The sequence below is a fragment of the Eumetopias jubatus genome, unplaced genomic scaffold (genome assembly GCF_037043125.1).
Source record: "Eumetopias jubatus isolate StellerSeaLion01/CBP00866 unplaced genomic scaffold, mEumJub1_p1.0 scaffold_16, whole genome shotgun sequence".
Lineage (NCBI taxonomy): Eukaryota > Metazoa > Chordata > Mammalia > Carnivora > Otariidae > Eumetopias > Eumetopias jubatus.
In genome coordinates, this window is record NW_028274822.1 from 25,389,265 (window position 1) to 25,406,309 (window position 17,045).

General features: G+C 41.0%; 1 protein-coding gene across 1 annotated transcript in view; it reads left to right on the forward strand.

Moving 5' to 3' along the window:
• Window positions 1–17,045, forward strand: part of DYM (dymeclin) — a 339,132-nt gene that overhangs the window by 285,687 nt on the left and 36,400 nt on the right. The window contains exon 16 of the mRNA XM_028098349.2: window positions 1,569–1,682. Coding sequence (XP_027954150.1) covers window positions 1,569–1,682 — 114 coding nt within the window. The remainder of the gene's footprint in view (window positions 1–1,568; window positions 1,683–17,045) is intronic.

A 17,045-nucleotide genomic window follows, 5' to 3' on the forward strand; every position in this document is an offset into this window, starting at 1 on the left:
TGAAGTATCCATGTTTGAACACTGTGCAGGCTCTACTTAGCTTTGATTATACACATTTTGTTATCTCCATCAGCAGGCTCCAAAGGGGCTGGGTACACAGACCCCAGAGGTTGCACCCACAGTCCATAGAAGCATGGGAAGATAGTATCAGAGTTTTTCTTTCTTTGTCTAAAAATAAACAGAATGAGTGTTCCTAATTCTTAGTATTGGCATGGGCAAACTGCCAGGCTTTAGCTGTGTCAGCTGTGGTACTCTAGGTATCCTGAGGAGGAGAGGGGATTTCTCAACCTGGAAGGCTTGGCTGGCACACTCACCTTTCATTCACTTATAGGTCCTTGTAATGTATATTATTGATGGTTATAATATCAAGATTTAACTAAGTAAACCCTCTAAAATGGAGGATTGGTATGGTTCCTGCAAAAGAACCACAAATCAAAGGCAATACAAGTACACGTGACAAGAAGGAAATGGCAGAGCTGATGTCCCCCTCATCCTAGAACAGGTGCTACATTACAGGGTAGAAGTAGTGATGAACCAGTCTCATCTCACCAGAGCCAGATGCACAGAAATTATCAAGTAGCATGTCTGCATTATGGATTTATGTTTACTATGATAAACAGTGTTCTTACTGTGACCAGTACTGTGTTTGCTGTTGATAATGTGAAGGCTTCAGGATTAGTAAGACATAGGATAGCTAATCATCCAGGTTAGTTTTAATGATCATATTTTAATGAGTATAAAAAACTATTTTGTTTCTACAGTTAGGTAATCTTTTTAAACTACCTTTTGTCTTTTACATATAAAATAGAAAACCTATAAATGTTTAATTTTTTAACAAAACATTTTTATATTTTTGCATGTCTGACTGTAAATACTTAAGTGTTACTCTCTTGAATAAAAAAAAGATGTATAGTCTTCTTGATTTATTAACATCATGGTCTTAAAATGATTTCCTCAAAAAATAATGACATTCTTTTAGTTTTGAGGGACAGTGTTATGTTCAGAATGCTCCTGTGTTATTAGCATCTTGCTACACAATTCAGGCTGTGCTGGGACACGAAACAAAGGAAGTTCTAGCTTGCTGTTCATTATCCCTGTTGCTCAGGGATAAGAGTGTGGTGAATAAATTAAATTCATAAATGATCCCCCAAACACCATTTTAGCCATTAGCTTCAAATTCCTTTCTCATTAAGCCTTTTTTTTTTTTTTTTTGAGAGTTACTAGTAAGCCTCAAAATTGACAGGTTTTAAGCTTTAGCTTTCTCTTCCCACCTTCTGAGGGGGGCTGCCATCTAACTGAAATCTAAATAAATGAGAGGTGAGGCCACACCTGGGAAGAGCAGAACTCCGGAGGCTTGCCGAAGCCATAATGTGGGTCATCAGCCTGGAGTGGTCAGAGGCAGGCTCTGACGCAGTCATCAGACCCCTTCAGACAGGACCGCGTGGAGGAGAGCTCATGAAGTCAAGCCAGGTCACTCCAGGAAGTGGGACCACCATGTGAGCAAGGCACTTCCTAAAAACACGGCTTGTACATCTACTTGTTTAAAAAAAGAATACTTTCCATTCCAGGTGATCACCTTCTTCAGCTCACGATTACTGCAGGCTGGAGCTGAGCTGTCAGTGGAACGGGTCCTGGAAATCATCAAGCAGGGGGCTGTCGCGCTGCCCAAAGACCGGCTGAAGGTAAGACCGGGGAAGGAAACCCGCACTGGGGGATCGCTTGGGCTAAGCGTTCATGTCTGAGCAGGCTCTAGTCAGAGTCACCCCACTTACTAGTACTTGTGCTAGAAAAGGCTCTTTAAATACTGGCTCCTCTACTTCATATTGGTACACAGAACAGCATTGCAGAGGGAGTCTGACAGTCTTCCCAAAGAAAACAGCCAAAGAAGGACTAACACATTCATATACTGTGAGTAATTCATATACTGTGAATAAAGAAGCACCTTATTTTTTTTTTTTTTGACCCAGTGAAATAATTCGGTCTTATAAGTATCAAGGGTTGATGGGAAGGCACTGCTGGTGGAGGTGATGCCCACACGTGCTGTATACTCAGTGCTCCGTGGAGCTCTAAGTATCTTAGTTATTAACTCATTCCAGCCTCACGAGCCTTAGAGGTAGGTAGTGCGTTGCCCTAACTTTTCAGGGGCACAGAGAGGTTAATGACTTACCCAAAACCACACAACTAGAAAACTGTGGAACTGAGAGATTCATGCTCAGGCAGGCTAGCTCCAAAGTCCGCGCTCCGAGGCCCCACACCGTTCACTGCCTGCCTGCATGTGGCTCTTGAAAGAGAAGCATTTCTTGGATAGGTAGGGGAACTGTTGTATCTTAAGAAGGCACTTCCAGGGGCACCTGGGTGGCTCAGTCAGTTAAGCATCGGCCTTCGGCTCAGGTCATAATCCCAGGGTCCTGGGATCGAGTCCTGCATTGGGCTCCCTGCTCAGTGGGGAGCCTGCTTCTCCCTCTCCCTCTGCCTGCCGCGTCCCCCTGCTTGTGCGCGCTCTCTCTCTCTCTCTGCAAATTAAAAAAACAAAAACAAAAAAAAAACACACTTCCATCTGCATGTCAGTGTGTTTCCAAAGTGATCTCATGATATAAAACTCGTACCCCAAGACTAATTTTCTCATAAGAAAAGATGTGAAGGGAACATTCTGTGGGGGCACAGGAATGTACAGCACTATAGCCTATTTTTGCTTTAATGCTTCTTGTTAATTTTTCCCTTCATCACCTCTAATTTTTTTAGAGGGCTCATTCCCAAATTAAAAACGCAGGGCATCCTAGTGGACATGTGGCCTTCTTCATCACAGTGTTTTATCAGAACGAACTTCTGTCCCAGAGTGACTGTTTGGGGGGCCATGTTTCCAGCACTATCACAGAACAGCACTGCTTATGAATGCTTGAGAGAGATTGTGGTAGGAGAGGAAAATATTTTCAGTTTTAACAACAGAGTTTGTAAAATACTAGCACGTGAGTCATCATAACCACTTAGAGCGTGGGAAGGACAAGAGCTGCGGGGTTCGCGTTCATCGGCTGGAATGGCACCACCGTGTGGCGGTAACATGAACACTTACTACAGCTCCCCAGACCTTCCCGCTTGGACTTGCCGTGCTTCCTGACAGTTCTCTAAATGTAAGGAATTCATATGGTTTCCACTCTTACATAAAGTAAGACTTCAGAGGGTTTATTTTGTTTCGAGGGCATGTGCTTGTGCGTGCGCACTTTTTCCAGTTTACTTGAACTACTCCCTGGGAACCAGTACAGAAATCCATGAAGATTAGAGTGGCTGCTCCCAGGAAGTGGTGGATCTTGGTGTCTAAGCTAAGCCGAAAGAGAAGTGGAACTATCAGGAGGCTGGAAGGAGAGGGACACAGAGGCATCGGGAAGGGGCGAAGAGCAGGTACGGTGGAAGTCATGGAGATGGGGCTGAAGAACAGTATATTTAGACTGAAGACGTCAGAAGTGGAGCACATCTCAGTGATGACACGGTCTGGCTTTGGCCATGAGCGAGGGTCCCAAGTGCTATGCCTATGAATGGAAGTCAGTGTGGTTGAGCCAGCTCATGAATGGGAAGCCGAGGATGGGTCATTCACGTAGGCTTCATAGTCCCTCAGGGTAGTAAGCCATGGGGTGGCGAGAAAGACCGTGAGCCAGATGCTGGAGTCCACAGGACCAGAGCCTAGAAGGCAGTAGGTAGCAGCTGCATGGACCAGAGGAAGCTAGTACCAGCCTCATAGGAGCAGAACTTTCTGTTTAAGGGTAGAGGAATAATAGCCAGGAAACAATCATGAACCAATAATGAAAGCAAAGCACCAACCCCACCTCCAGACCCTAAAGTCTGGAATGTGAAAGAATGAGCAGCTTCTAACTTCCAAAGGCTCCGGGGGAACCAGAGTCCCAAGGGGAGAGCTGAGTTTCACTTAAAGAAGTAAGGACAGAAGACTCCATGCAGGCACTGAGAATGTAGGGATATTTAACAAGCCTGAAATAGGTGTTCCAAAGAGCACTGTAGGATATGGGAGCAATGTGGCTGAGCATCCCATTAGTAGACCAAGCTGTGTGCAGAAGCAGGCGAAGTTACTGGAAAGAACCTGTAATTCAAGTACAGTGAGGAAGAGAGGTTGTATAGCCTGGAGAAGAGAGGACTTCGGGAAAATAGAAAAACTGTGTTCAACTACTTTAAGGATGATTCTATAAAAGAGGAACTAAGCAGTTCATTGTAGGCCAGAGGACAGTGGGTAGAAATTGAACCAGGACAGGTATTAGTTCATCCTAAGGAGATGTTTCCTGACAACGTAAGTCACTCAGCAGTCCATACGTGGCTCCATGAAATCACAAAATAATCACCATAAAGTCTGGATGGTAAGTGTAAGAAGAGCACCAGATGGCAGGGCAACTCAATTCCATAACATAGGAAAAGCGGTTGAAAGAATTCCTCTTATAAAAAGTTACAGAGGATGATCCCAAAGATCCCTTGAAATCCTTAAGAGTCTAGACTTCATCTTCTAAAATGCCATGAAGAACTTCTGTAGAGCAGAGCTCTAGTAACACCCTCCTCCTCTTCCAAACTACCTAGAGGTCAGTGGCCTGTTGCTACCAGATCAAGTCTGGAGTCCTTGGACTGGAACACTAGACCGTGCACAGTCAACCTCTGGTCTTTGCTCTCCATACTTCCCTTTCCCCATCCAGTGCTCCAGCCAACCAGAATGATCTCTGTGCCTTTTTCTTCTTCTTTCCTGCATGTTTGGAGTTTGGATTTGCTTACCCAGTTCTCTCTTCCCAGTATATCAGTCCCTTACCCCTTTGCTGTTTGCTTATCCAAATTCTGAGTATACAGAGGCCTTGCTGAGTTTGAGAACTTCTATGAAACTTTTTCTTTTACTGCTCACCCTACATGGGCCTCCCTTCTCTAAATGCCCACAGCATTTGATACTTAATTTGGTGGGACTCCTATCCCCTTCCACCCTGTATGTAGTTGTTCAGATGTTTTCTCTCTCCCACTCAACTGTAACGTCTTTGAGAAGAGGCGTCATGTCTTGCTTATCTGCATCCCCTTGATGCCTAGTTCAAAGTCTTGTACTTAGTAGTTACTTAGTAGTAAATGTGATGAGAAGATGAATGAAATGCTCTAAAGAGGAAATGGGGACTTGTTAGAAGCACCACACTAGATGGTAGATACAGCGATGGACAAAATAGGCAAAAATGCCTGTCTTCATAGAGCTTATTTTTTGGTGGGGGAGATAATCAGATAAGTAAATACAATCAGATAAATAAGTAAATAAGTAAGCAGATAATCAGATAAATAAGACAAGTAAATCAGATAAATGAGACAGATAAATGTTTGCTATTTTAGGTAGCAGTAAACGACAATCACATAAGTAAAATGTTTGCTATTTTAGGTAGCAGTAAACGGGAGGAAAAATATAGAGGAGAAGGAAGACAGCAGTGTTAGGGAAGAAGCAGTTTTGGATGGGGTGGGCAGAAGATATTTGAATCTGTGCCACTTTGCTATTTTTTGTTTTACATTTTCTTTTAAAATAATTTAGACTTACCAGAAAGGTTGCAGAAACAGTAGATATAGTTCATGTAAACCCTTCATCCAGGTTCCTCTAATGTTAACAACACGTTTAACTATAGTACAAATATCAAAACTAGAAAATTAACATGAGTACAATACTATCACCTAAATTACAGACCTTATGTAATTTTTACCAATTTTTTCTCCTAGTGTTCTTTATTCTGCTCCTCAATGCTATCCAGAATCCCACTTGGCATTTAACCATTACATCTCCTTATTCTCCTCCAGCTTGTGACTTCCTCAGTCTTCCCTTGCCTTTCATGACCTTGATGGTGTAGACAGTTCTGCTCAGTTGCTTTGCAGAATGTCCCTCAATTTGTTTTTTTTTTCTGATGTTTTCTCATGATTACACTGAAGTTATGAATATTTGACAAAAGTACCCACAGAGGTGATGTTGTGTCCTTCTCAATTCATAGAACCAGGAGGTACATGATGTCAGTATGTCTCATTATTGGTGGATGGGTATCCTTGATCATTTGGTTAACATGGTGTCTACCAGATTTCTCCTGTGAAAAGTTGCTGTTTTTCCCTTTGTAATTGATAACTGTCTTGGGAGTGAGACTTTGCTAATATCCTATTTCTCCTCAAACTTTTGCCCACTGATTTTTATCATCCATCAGTGGATCTTACCTGCACAGTTATTACTGTGGTGTTTACCTAATAATTTTGTATTTTGTCTATAGATTATAATGCAGCACTACCACCTACTTACTTTGTTGCTCAAATTGTTCTAGCTTTGGCCCGTGGGAGCTCCCCCAGGTTGGATCCGGTGTCCTCCAACTTGCCCCCTTCTTGTTTTGAGCCCACCTTTACTTTTCTGGAGCACAAGATATTTCCTGCCCCAGTCCTGGAATCAACTACTCCAGTGAGCTCTGGTTCCCCCTTCTTTTTCTTTTTCTTTTTTTAATAAATGGTATTTTGGAAACAAGACCTGGGCACTAGGCCACCTTCTTTGAGCTTTATGTACCCTTCCACTTGCTCATCCTTTCCCCATCTCCTTTCTGTTCTGTGGACGGACAGTGCTTCCTCAATGTGCTGTCAGACCAGGTACTTTTCTTCTTTTATATCTGTCCCTCCCCTGGGATAAACCTTAGCTCCTTTCTTTTGGCTTATTTCTCACTACTCATGTCTTTAGTCCATTTTTTCCTACTCTTTCCAATCCCAGATTTTATTTTCTAATCCTTTTGGTGAATGCTCCTGGCCCAAAGGCCCCTCCATGGGCCATAGCAGATACTGAAAGTTAATTAGTTCACTACAGTACTTAAAGTGAAATGAATTATAGTATACAGGCTATATGTTTGAATGTTAATATGTTGCTCCTTCATTATACTATATTCAGAAAAAAAGTCTTCTCTATATTGGAGACAGTAACATATAAATGAAAATATAACTTTGTTTTTCAGGATTATGGCTAAAGAGAGAGATTAATTGATCTATGGGAGGTCCCAGGCCATTTAACTCTTGTTTAGAATAAGATCCTATGGAGACCAAGGTCATGGATAAATCCCTTAAGTGGGCCAGTTCATTTTGTTCTGAAACATAGCAAGAAACCGTACTTCTGGGGCACCTGGGTGGCTCAGTCATTAAGCGTCTGCCTTCGGCTCAGGTCATGATCTCGAGGTACTGGGATCGAGCCCCGCATCGGGCTCCCTGCTCAGTGGGAAGCCTGCTTCTCCCTCTCCCACTCCCCCTGCTTGTGTTCCCTCTCTCACTGTGTCTCTCTCTGTCAGATAAATAAATAAAATCTTTAACAAAAAAAAAGAAAGAAACTGTACTTCTGACTCCAGCTTACCATCTCACTTTGTGGTTGCAAGAGGGACAGATGATGGAGGAGGGATGATTTAGTTTAAAAAAAAAAAAAAAAGGAAAGAAAAGCAAGAAAACCATCCCCAGTTCTAGAAAAGAAACTAAAGTTATATTTATTCACAGATGGTGAGTCATCCTCAGTTGGTTTAAAGGATAGCACATTATTACCACAGATGTTACCAGGAAAAAAGAAGCTGTTTATCTTTATAATCAAGTCTTAATCTCAATTATTTTAATCATCTTTTTGGATTGAGTGTTTATAATAAAATGAATCACTTAAAACCTCTAGAGTTTAATTCATAGAATACTGCTGTATCTAGAGTTGATTGAAAATTCAAGCTGTGTGTTGAATAATATTTGTATTACACAACATGACAGCACATTATTTTGCCTTTTGGGTGGTTTACTAATATATACTGATAAAATAATTGTCGGGTATGTAATAATAGCTTTGTATGCAAGATTGATATAAAAGAGGTTGTTTGAAATTGGAAATGCTGTTTTAATAAGGTCTTTATGAAAGCGTTGACTAGTGTGCAGTTTCTGATTTGTTCTTTCTTAAAATATAAATTAAACACTAAGAAGATTCAGAATTCTTTCCAACTACCCTTTGGGTGGTTAGGAGGGCACAGTGCTCCTTACTCATGAGAAATAGTCAGCTAATGTCAACCGAAGATGAGCCAAAAGTTTTTGAAGTTTCCCTTGCATTATACAACTGAAGCCACATTTGTAGAAGAATTATTCTTCCAATTTTGGGCAAGTAAACATGAAGACCTGGAAGCCCATGGCATAGTAATTGACTTTCAACCAAATAAAATATTTTTCAATCAAATGTTATTTGACATAACCTTCTAAAATATTTGTGTAATATCCTGTGTGGGAACATACACTCTTTGGATAAATCTGTCTATATAGTTAAACAACTTGGCTGTTGAGAGTAAATAGTATTAATGTCATTCTAAACACTGCTATTCCGTCAAGTCTGGGGAAGGCGATACCAGGTAATTAGTTTTTTTAGACTCTCCTGCATAAACAGAGACATAAAGGACAGGCTCTGAAATCCTAAGTTGCTTATTTCTCCTTTAGGGTTTGGAAGGAAATAAAGTTAGTGTGTCCTTCGGGATCTGAGTTGGAAGCCACAGCTCAAAGTTCTCAGTGTCTGCATCCACAACAGGGCATGTTCCTGGCTCCCATTTGGCTTGCTAGCGAGCGGTCTGAGTGTCGTGATGATGGGGCCGAGTGCAGCCGGGTCTGTACGGGTTCTCACTCTGCTGCTGCTCCACCTCGTTCTCAGTGATGCCAACTCTCCAGGTTCCCTCTTCTCTTTGGTTTCGTGAATTATCTGCCATTTGAGAATTAAGAATTTGACCGTTTATCTTGAGTTTGAAAAGTAGGTCGTGTTTTTCGGGGGGAATTAGCCAGAAGATAGCTTCCCTTTTAGTGTAAATAGGAAACTATGGAATGATGTAAGTTACTGACATTAACTGAACTTTTCATTTCATTCACCCGATAAACCATAGGAATTCAGAGTGGATAGCCAGTGTCACACTAAATTATTTTTAAAGCCTTTATTTTATATTCACTTTTTCAAATACTTTCACTGTTGTTTGTTATATAAAGAGAAATACAGTTAACTGAAATTTCAAGAATTTTTTCATAGCTTCTTAATACTGACTTGCTTAAAAACTCCCCCCATTCTCCTGCTGGCATCTCTCCCCATCCCCATCGCAAGTGTCTGTCATTTATCCATCCATTCTCTATCCCCAGAGCTGCTTTCTGAGGGACACCCTGGTGTTCCTACCTGCTATTGGGTGTCCCACCTCCAGGTCCCACAGAAACTACCATTAGCTGGTCCACAGCCACACTATTCTGTGTCTCCATGGATTTCTACCCTTGGAATGCAACCAGCCAGCATCCTCTCTAACTCAAAAGTGCCACTAGACCCTGAGTTCTGTGAATTCTGATAATTTTCCAAATCTCTCTTTTCCCTCCACGTTCCCACTCCCCCATTTTGCTTCCCCACATCTCACGCAGTCTGTTACCTTAGCGTCCTGACTGGCGTTCCCACTTCCGCATTCTTCCTCCCCAGGCACCCTTAGCCCTGTAGCCAGAGGTATCTCCTCAGCGCTCACTGCTGTGATCCCACACGCAGGGCCCCTCGGAGCTCTTGTCCCTGTGGCTCCTGTGCTCCAGACCGCTGACTCGCCTCCACGTGAGCAGTGTTGCACATCTGTGCCTTCCTCGTGCTACTCCTGCCTCCTCCTGCTGTCCTCCCACTGTCTCACAGCTTGTGGCTTTTTGTCACCTGAACCGCTCATGTTTCAGGTTCCAGTGCAGCCCACCCTGACTCACCCAGGCAGCATAGACACTGCATAAATTAACTTTGCCACCCCCTCTCTTGATTCCTTATATTTCTCTTTCCTCTCGGCCAAAATATTGATTTCTCCTTTGGTCCTTTGGTCCTTTGGCTCTCCTCATCCATTTCCCAGCATTAGAGCAAAGCATCAAAAGGACTTAGTCCTACCCGGTGCTAAGTGAGGATTTTCTCCATGGTGTGCTGTACCAAGGAGTCATCGGCCCAGGCCTTGGGGTGGAGGGGGAGGCTTGGGGCTGTGCGTGCCCTTAGCACTAAGCACCCCCAGCCAATTGTTTCCCATGCATTTTGCCCTGTTTCTACCACCCATGTACCTCTCTTCCCAAATTTACATCTCAGACTGTGTTCATTCCCTAGTTCCTTTACTAAAGTTTCATTATCATCGTTGGTAGTACATATAACATACAAATAACACATTATAATTTTAAAATGTGGTTTGACTGTTTATTCCATCCCCAGCTAGTCCACTTTATTTTTTTTAAGATTTTTATCTATTTATTTATTTGACACAGATAGAGAGAGCACATAAGCAGGGAGAGTGGGAGAGGGAGAAGCAGGCTTCCCGCCCAGCAGGGAGCCCCATGCAGGACTTGATCCCAGGACCCTGGGATCATGACCTGAGCTGAAGGCAGACACTTAACCGACCCTTAACCACCCAGGCGCCCTGCTAGTCCACCTTAAACAGGACATTGCCAGGGCATTGTTGGGGAAATACAGGTGTTGTCTAAGACACCAACCTGCCCTCAAACAAGGTGTCACATTTCAGGAGAGAAAAGGCACCACTTGCAAAGGTCATTCACAAAGCAGGGCCATCTATGCTGCATGTCGAATGAACGGTATGGAAGTTCTGGAGGAGGTCAGAGCAGGGAAAGGAGACATCACTGGGAAGGTTTTGAGAAACCTGGACTTGATCTTCTCTGTCTTGAAGGCATGGTGAGGGTTCCATAGACTGAGATGAAAAAGGAGAAATCCAGGCAGAGGAAATTTATGGGTGAGTGAAAGAGAAGACCCAAGGCAAGTTCAGCTTCATGTCCCACTGAAAGAATAGGAGTCTCAAATTCCTGCCAGCAGATTCATGTGGTTGGTGTTATTTAATGACACACTAATATAATTAGACTAGTGGCTTTCAAACTTTTTTGACCACTACCCACAACAAAAAATGCATCATACACATTTCTATACAACTGAAACAAAAGTTTCATAAAAGATAAAAGTTTCATTTGCCCTTAAGTAAATGTGATGAGCTCTGATATTTCCTATTTCTTTACTTTTTTTAATTGCCAGGCAGACCTATTAAATCAATTTAATGGTCCACTATTATTTAGTGACTCAGTGTTTGAAATAAGCATTAGATCATTAGTTTCCAAAGCATAGCCCTTGAACCAGCAGCATTAGCATCCCATAGGAACTTGCCAGAAATGCACATTCTCAGGCCCCACCCCAGAATTCCTGAAGCCGAAGCTCTGGAGCTGGTACCCAGCTGTGCTTGAACAAGCCCCAAAGGTGATTTCTGATATTGGCTCCAGTTTGAAAAGCACAGCAATAGATCATTTTCTCCGATGCACCAGCACTCTCTATTCTTAGTGCCTCTGCACTGGTTTCTCTTCCCCATCTCCACTGCTCTCCCCAATGTCTACACACTCCCTCACTCGCCGAGCCACTGAAGCCTGTCTCCCTGAGACCTGCCCTGACCTCTGATTTCAGTCTTCGCACTTCCAGTTCCCTTAATTCTCCTGTATTTTTTCTTTCTCCACCTTATTTATTACCTACCATACTATGTACCTATTATTCATCTCCAGATAATGGAAGCTCCAGGAGGGCAGGGACCTTCATGTTTTGTTAACTTGATGTATCTGAACCTATTTTGGCATGCGTGGGCACTTTCATATGTACTGAATGGAAAGGAGGCAGGCAGAGAAGGGGGTCCGTTGACCACTGGGTGGTGGTCTAAGATGCTGCTTCAAGTAAATGTTCTTTGTAGACTAGCTCTCTGTAGACTTTTTGCAAGGTCAGCTTTCATGCCAAAATACCATAGTGGAGTAAAGTTCAAAGCAGAAGTCCCAGTCACTTTGTAGGAATAGTTAAAAATTTTTAAGCCTATAGTATTATTCCACACTCATGCATTCTGAGAGCTACAGAACACTGATCTGACCTCCACTTCAGTGCCCCCATCAATAGGATACTGCCTGTGCAGATTGACCTCACTGAATTTTTAATAGTATCTCTTCTTGGCTGTTGCTGGCACTGATTTCATTATAGTTCAAGCAGAGGAAACTATTCAGATAGTGACCTCATTCTATTTCTGAATCTTTCTTGGAAAGGGAAGAGCATGCTGGAGCTACGGGGCTGATGTGAAGAATACGGAGCCACTCAGTGTGTGCTGTGTTCTGACTGATTGCCCTCTGCTTTCCTCAGGATATGTAGAGCATGCATGTTTTCAGGTCCAGACAAACACTGATAATAAGCCGGTCACATTCCCGACAGGGAAATGAGCGCTCCAGTGCCCGGCACCATCCCACCAGCCAACAGCCTCTTCCTTGAATTCAGTCTGCTGCTAGCTTCTAACTACCTTAATTGTTCCATTGGCCTTGTTTGCCTTTTTCTCCTATAATTTTTTTTATGATTTTAGACTTAATTTTTCTCTTAGTATTTTCTCTCTTCTTTTTGGAATATTATCAATTCCTTTTTATTTTTGGCTGGATTCTAGGAAGCACCAAGTGTGAAAGGTACAGGTCTGTGCTGGGCTTCCATCCTAAGAAAAGGGACACTGGTTACATTCCTGTTGAGGTTTCCCCAAACTCAAAATGATCTCTGCAGAAGTTTGAAAGTCAGAGTGGCTCGCCCTCCTGTTCTAAGCTTCTTGAGTTTCTTGTCCAGGAAAGACAGAGTTCTTACTCATAAGTTAACTTCTGTGTCTTACGGAATAAACACAAGCTCATTAGTGGCTCAGGAGACCACTGAAGTAATGCTGGCAGCTGATTTTTAGGACCATTTGATCCCCCTATGAGGACTGTCTTAGGACATACGTGATCTCAAATGCACATGCACGCATGCACACACACCCCCAACACACATGTATGCAGGATGTTGTTCTAGCTTTCCAAGTCGCTGGTCTACACATCGGTGGGGAAGCAAACGGGAAATCTTATCCAGGGAGAGTCAGTCCTTCAGTAAAATCCCTCAGAGCAATTTTTTGAGGACAAGGACTATAGGAAGCGTGATAGAACTTAGATAATGTGGATTTTAGAATCCTTTCTGTATGGGTCTTGTGTAAGAACAAATCTGTAAGAAACAAATCTGTTTCTCCTTTCCATCAAGGTGAGAGTTTCTTCTAGAGCACTGTTTTCAAATGCAAATTTCTGGGTCTCACCTCAGATTCTCAGTGGTTTGGTGATGAACTTGGGAATATGTCTTTTATTTTTATTTTTTTTAAGTTGGCTTCATGCCCACTGTGGAGCCCAACATGGGGCTTGAACTCACAACTCTGAGATCAAGACCTGAGCTGAGACAAAGAACGCTTAACTGACTGAGTCACCCAGGCACCCCATTTTTTTCTGGGAATCTGTCTTTTTAAGTGGTTCTCTGGGTGATCCAGATGACTTACCAGATTAGGGAATCAGTATTGTACGGCCTGGTTTTCTCCGAATCCCTGCCATCGTGAAAACTACAGAGATGGTGGCTGGGGGTTACCGGTTAGCTTTGATAGAATCAGAGTGGTTTTATCTTCCTTTCCTACAAAAGACAGAGAACTTTACATGATTAAAGTAGACTATTTCTTTTACATGTAACTCCAATATAAGATACCACAGTTACTTTATAAATTAAACAAATAGTAGCAAAAAATTAGTCTGTGTCTTTTAAAATGTTCTATCTGCTCTTCAATCTGACATAAATATCCCTCTTTTGGCTCTTTTTCTTTTGTTGTTTATCATCTAATTACATTTATTGAGCACTTGCTCTGTGCCAGGTCCTCTAATAGGTTTTAAGATTTTATTTATTTATTAGAGAGTATGCAAAGTGGAGGGAGAGGGAGAGAGAATCTCAAGCAGACTCCACGCTGAGCACAGAGCCTGACGCAGGGTTCGAGCTCATGACCCTGAGATCCTGACCTGAGCCGAAACCAAGAGTCAGGACACTTAACAGACTGAGCCACCAAGCGCCCCTCTGCTAGGTATTTTTATATGGGTGTTCTTATTTAGTCTTCCCAACAACTGTAAGAAATATAAAGATAATTTACATTTTGCAAGTGAGGAGAAAGGCTAAAGAGAATTTAATGGCTTGTCCAAAATTATTTCAGTCCCATCTTATCTTTGGGCCATAAATTTCAGCTGTTCCTTCTTTTAAATCTTAAATTTTTGTCTCCTCCTAAATCACAAACCTATTTGCCTGTTAGATCAATTTGTTTAAGCTAAAGCATTCATAATACACCTAGTTCTTGGTTTCCACAGTATCTTAATGTTGTAAGAGTAACCCTAAAATGTTCGAAATGAGACCCATTCCTACTTTATCGAATACTCAAACATACATAGAGTATTTTCTCATACATAATATTGAAATGGCACTAAACATGCAGCAGCCTCGTGTCATACTTATTTTTAGAATAGCCATTCCTAATAAACAGTCTAACACATGGTATTCTCTATAATGTCTTACATTATTTTTGTTTAATTAAGCCTGTGGTAGATTTATAAGCTGCTGATAGGATTTTTTTTCTTCCTTGCAATGAATGAGTAGATTAAACCTAGTTCTTACTTTGTGATCCCAAAGTATAAAAATTCAGTCTTCATTATCATTACATCTTGAATATAATCATGAAAACTAAAACACATAATTGAAAAGTGATAAAAATCTGACTGTTCTGTAGTCAAAGAATTTTTGCCCAGTTTTCCAAACCATGGTTCCCAGCGACCGAGGGACACATGTTTGCCATGAAAGGGCAGCTGTGGAAAATGTTGATACTCTCCCATGGAAAAGGAAACCTTAAACTGTGTGGTTTTATCTTTAAATCTCTGCTATTGGTTTTGATAGAATTATTTTCTTTGGTATGGGTAGAAATTTGTGATTCACAAACTAAAATTTCCTAAGGAGAGATTCTACTGTGGTAGTTAAAAAAAATCAACCCAGATACCATTATTCATCTGTCTCCATCTTGACTTTTCCATTAGGTTGACCAAGGATAATGACTGAGATTGTTCCATTTTTACAGCTACCGTTCAAGTCATTTGCTGTAATCCTTACAAAGTTTTGCGTAATGCAATTTATGACCAAAGCTCCCTGATAGTTACAAAATTACTTGTTTTTAATGGGTAATAAGTGAAAAATGAATTATTTCTGAAAAAAGGATGACTAATGAATTATAATAATTTGTTCTGAGGGTGCTGCTTATTAGTACTCTCAAGTCAGAGGAAAAAAACAATTTTTTTTAAGTGAAAGAATAAGAAAACAAAATAACTGTGTTTGGTTCTAGTGAGTTTTAAAGAGATGTTCTTAGTTGAGCATACACATCCCAAAAGCTTCTGAAAATTTTAAGGTGATAAAAGACTTTTTAAAGAAACCAAAGTCCACTATAATTCCTTACACATAGCAAAACTGGTTCATTTGGAGGAACAAAACTACTTTCTTTTTGGTGGCTTTCATTTCTGGGGCAAGTTGGAAAAAGCAGTGATTGGCACATAAATAATCACACTGAGGATGTTGGTGAGCATCTGGCCATACTCGTTAAAATTTCTTTGTACTGCATTGTTGGTGTTAGAGGACTTGAGGCCATGCAAGCCTGGTTCTATGAAGAACGTGAATACTGTTCATGCCTATCAGTGAATTGGGGGTAATTAATTAACGAATGTAACAATTTTTGTTTTCCTGGCAATTCAGCACATCCAGCTTCTTTACAGGATTCTTGCCTGAGAGCTCTGAGGGCAGCAGGAAGTACCTTAGGCACTGCATGATAATTGGAAGCAACCTAATCCATTTTGAAAACTTCTAAGTAAAGTCTTCAACCCAAGCATAGTTAAATGCATGAATGTAGACAGATATTTCAGGGGATTTCCTAATCTCTGACCAATACAGTGCCGATCACTAGACTATGAAGATCACTACCTGTATACTCCTCTTTAAAAAACCGAACATACAAAAACCCCAAGATTAAAAAATGATAAATTATAGGCTAATTATTTGTGTCCAGAAAGGGTCTGTGTTCATCAAAAAGATTTTTCCCATGCTCTTTCAAATAGAAATGACCTTGTTACATTTAAAATAAGGAAACAGTTTTTTTAAAAAGCAATTAAAGTCAGTTTTCCTTTGGCATTGGGGAAGTTAAACCTGACCTGTGTTTGTTATCAAATAATATTATTGCTCACTAGTCTTACAGTGAGATTGGAAGGAACATGTTTTATACCCATTTTCAGAAGTATTTTGAGACATAAGAATAATAATAACTGGTTCCTGGTCATACATTGTATGTAGAATGTAATCAAGGTTCCATTTATTAATAAAGCCACCCCTCCTTTTCTTGCTTTTTTAACTGTGAGCAATATCATATATAGATGACTACATAAACTATAGATGTATACTTTAAAAGAATAGTAATAAAGTGAGTATCCATGCAGTCACTATTCAGATCAAGAAATGGAACATTGCCAACAGCCCAAAAGTCCCTAGAAATAAAAACACTGTCCTGACTTTGGAGGTGACTGTCTTATTCTTCATAATTTTACAGCCCTGTGTATATTCCCAAACAATATGGTTTTCCATTTTTTAACTTTTCGTAAATTGAATCACGCAGTTTATTTTTCTTCGCACCTTTCTTTTTTCATTCAACATTAATTTTGCGACTTTTTTTGTTACATGAAGGTTGTTCCTTTCCACCAATATATTAGTATTAGGTTGTGTAAATAGTCCATGGTTTATTCATTCTACTTTTGGTAGACATTCAGATTATTTCCAATTTTAAGCTACTAAAAAAAATTCCCATGCTATCTGGTATACAAATATGTGTATATATTTTAATCTCTCATTTTTAGTCCTTTGCTGTGTTTTCTATGTTTATATCTTCCCATAGCATCTAGTACAGTACACTGCCTTGCACAGTATAGCTACTCATCAAATACTATTGAATGAATTAAGACAGTGTGGTTGAAAATCAGCTTGAGAACACCTGCTTCTGGGTATCATGGACTAAGACCCCACCACATGACACCCCCTACAGAAACCGCTCTAAAGCCTAGACAAGTAATACAAAATACGGCTGTATTGAAGGCACTGGAGAGTGAACAGAAGCAGACTCCCGTGGGAG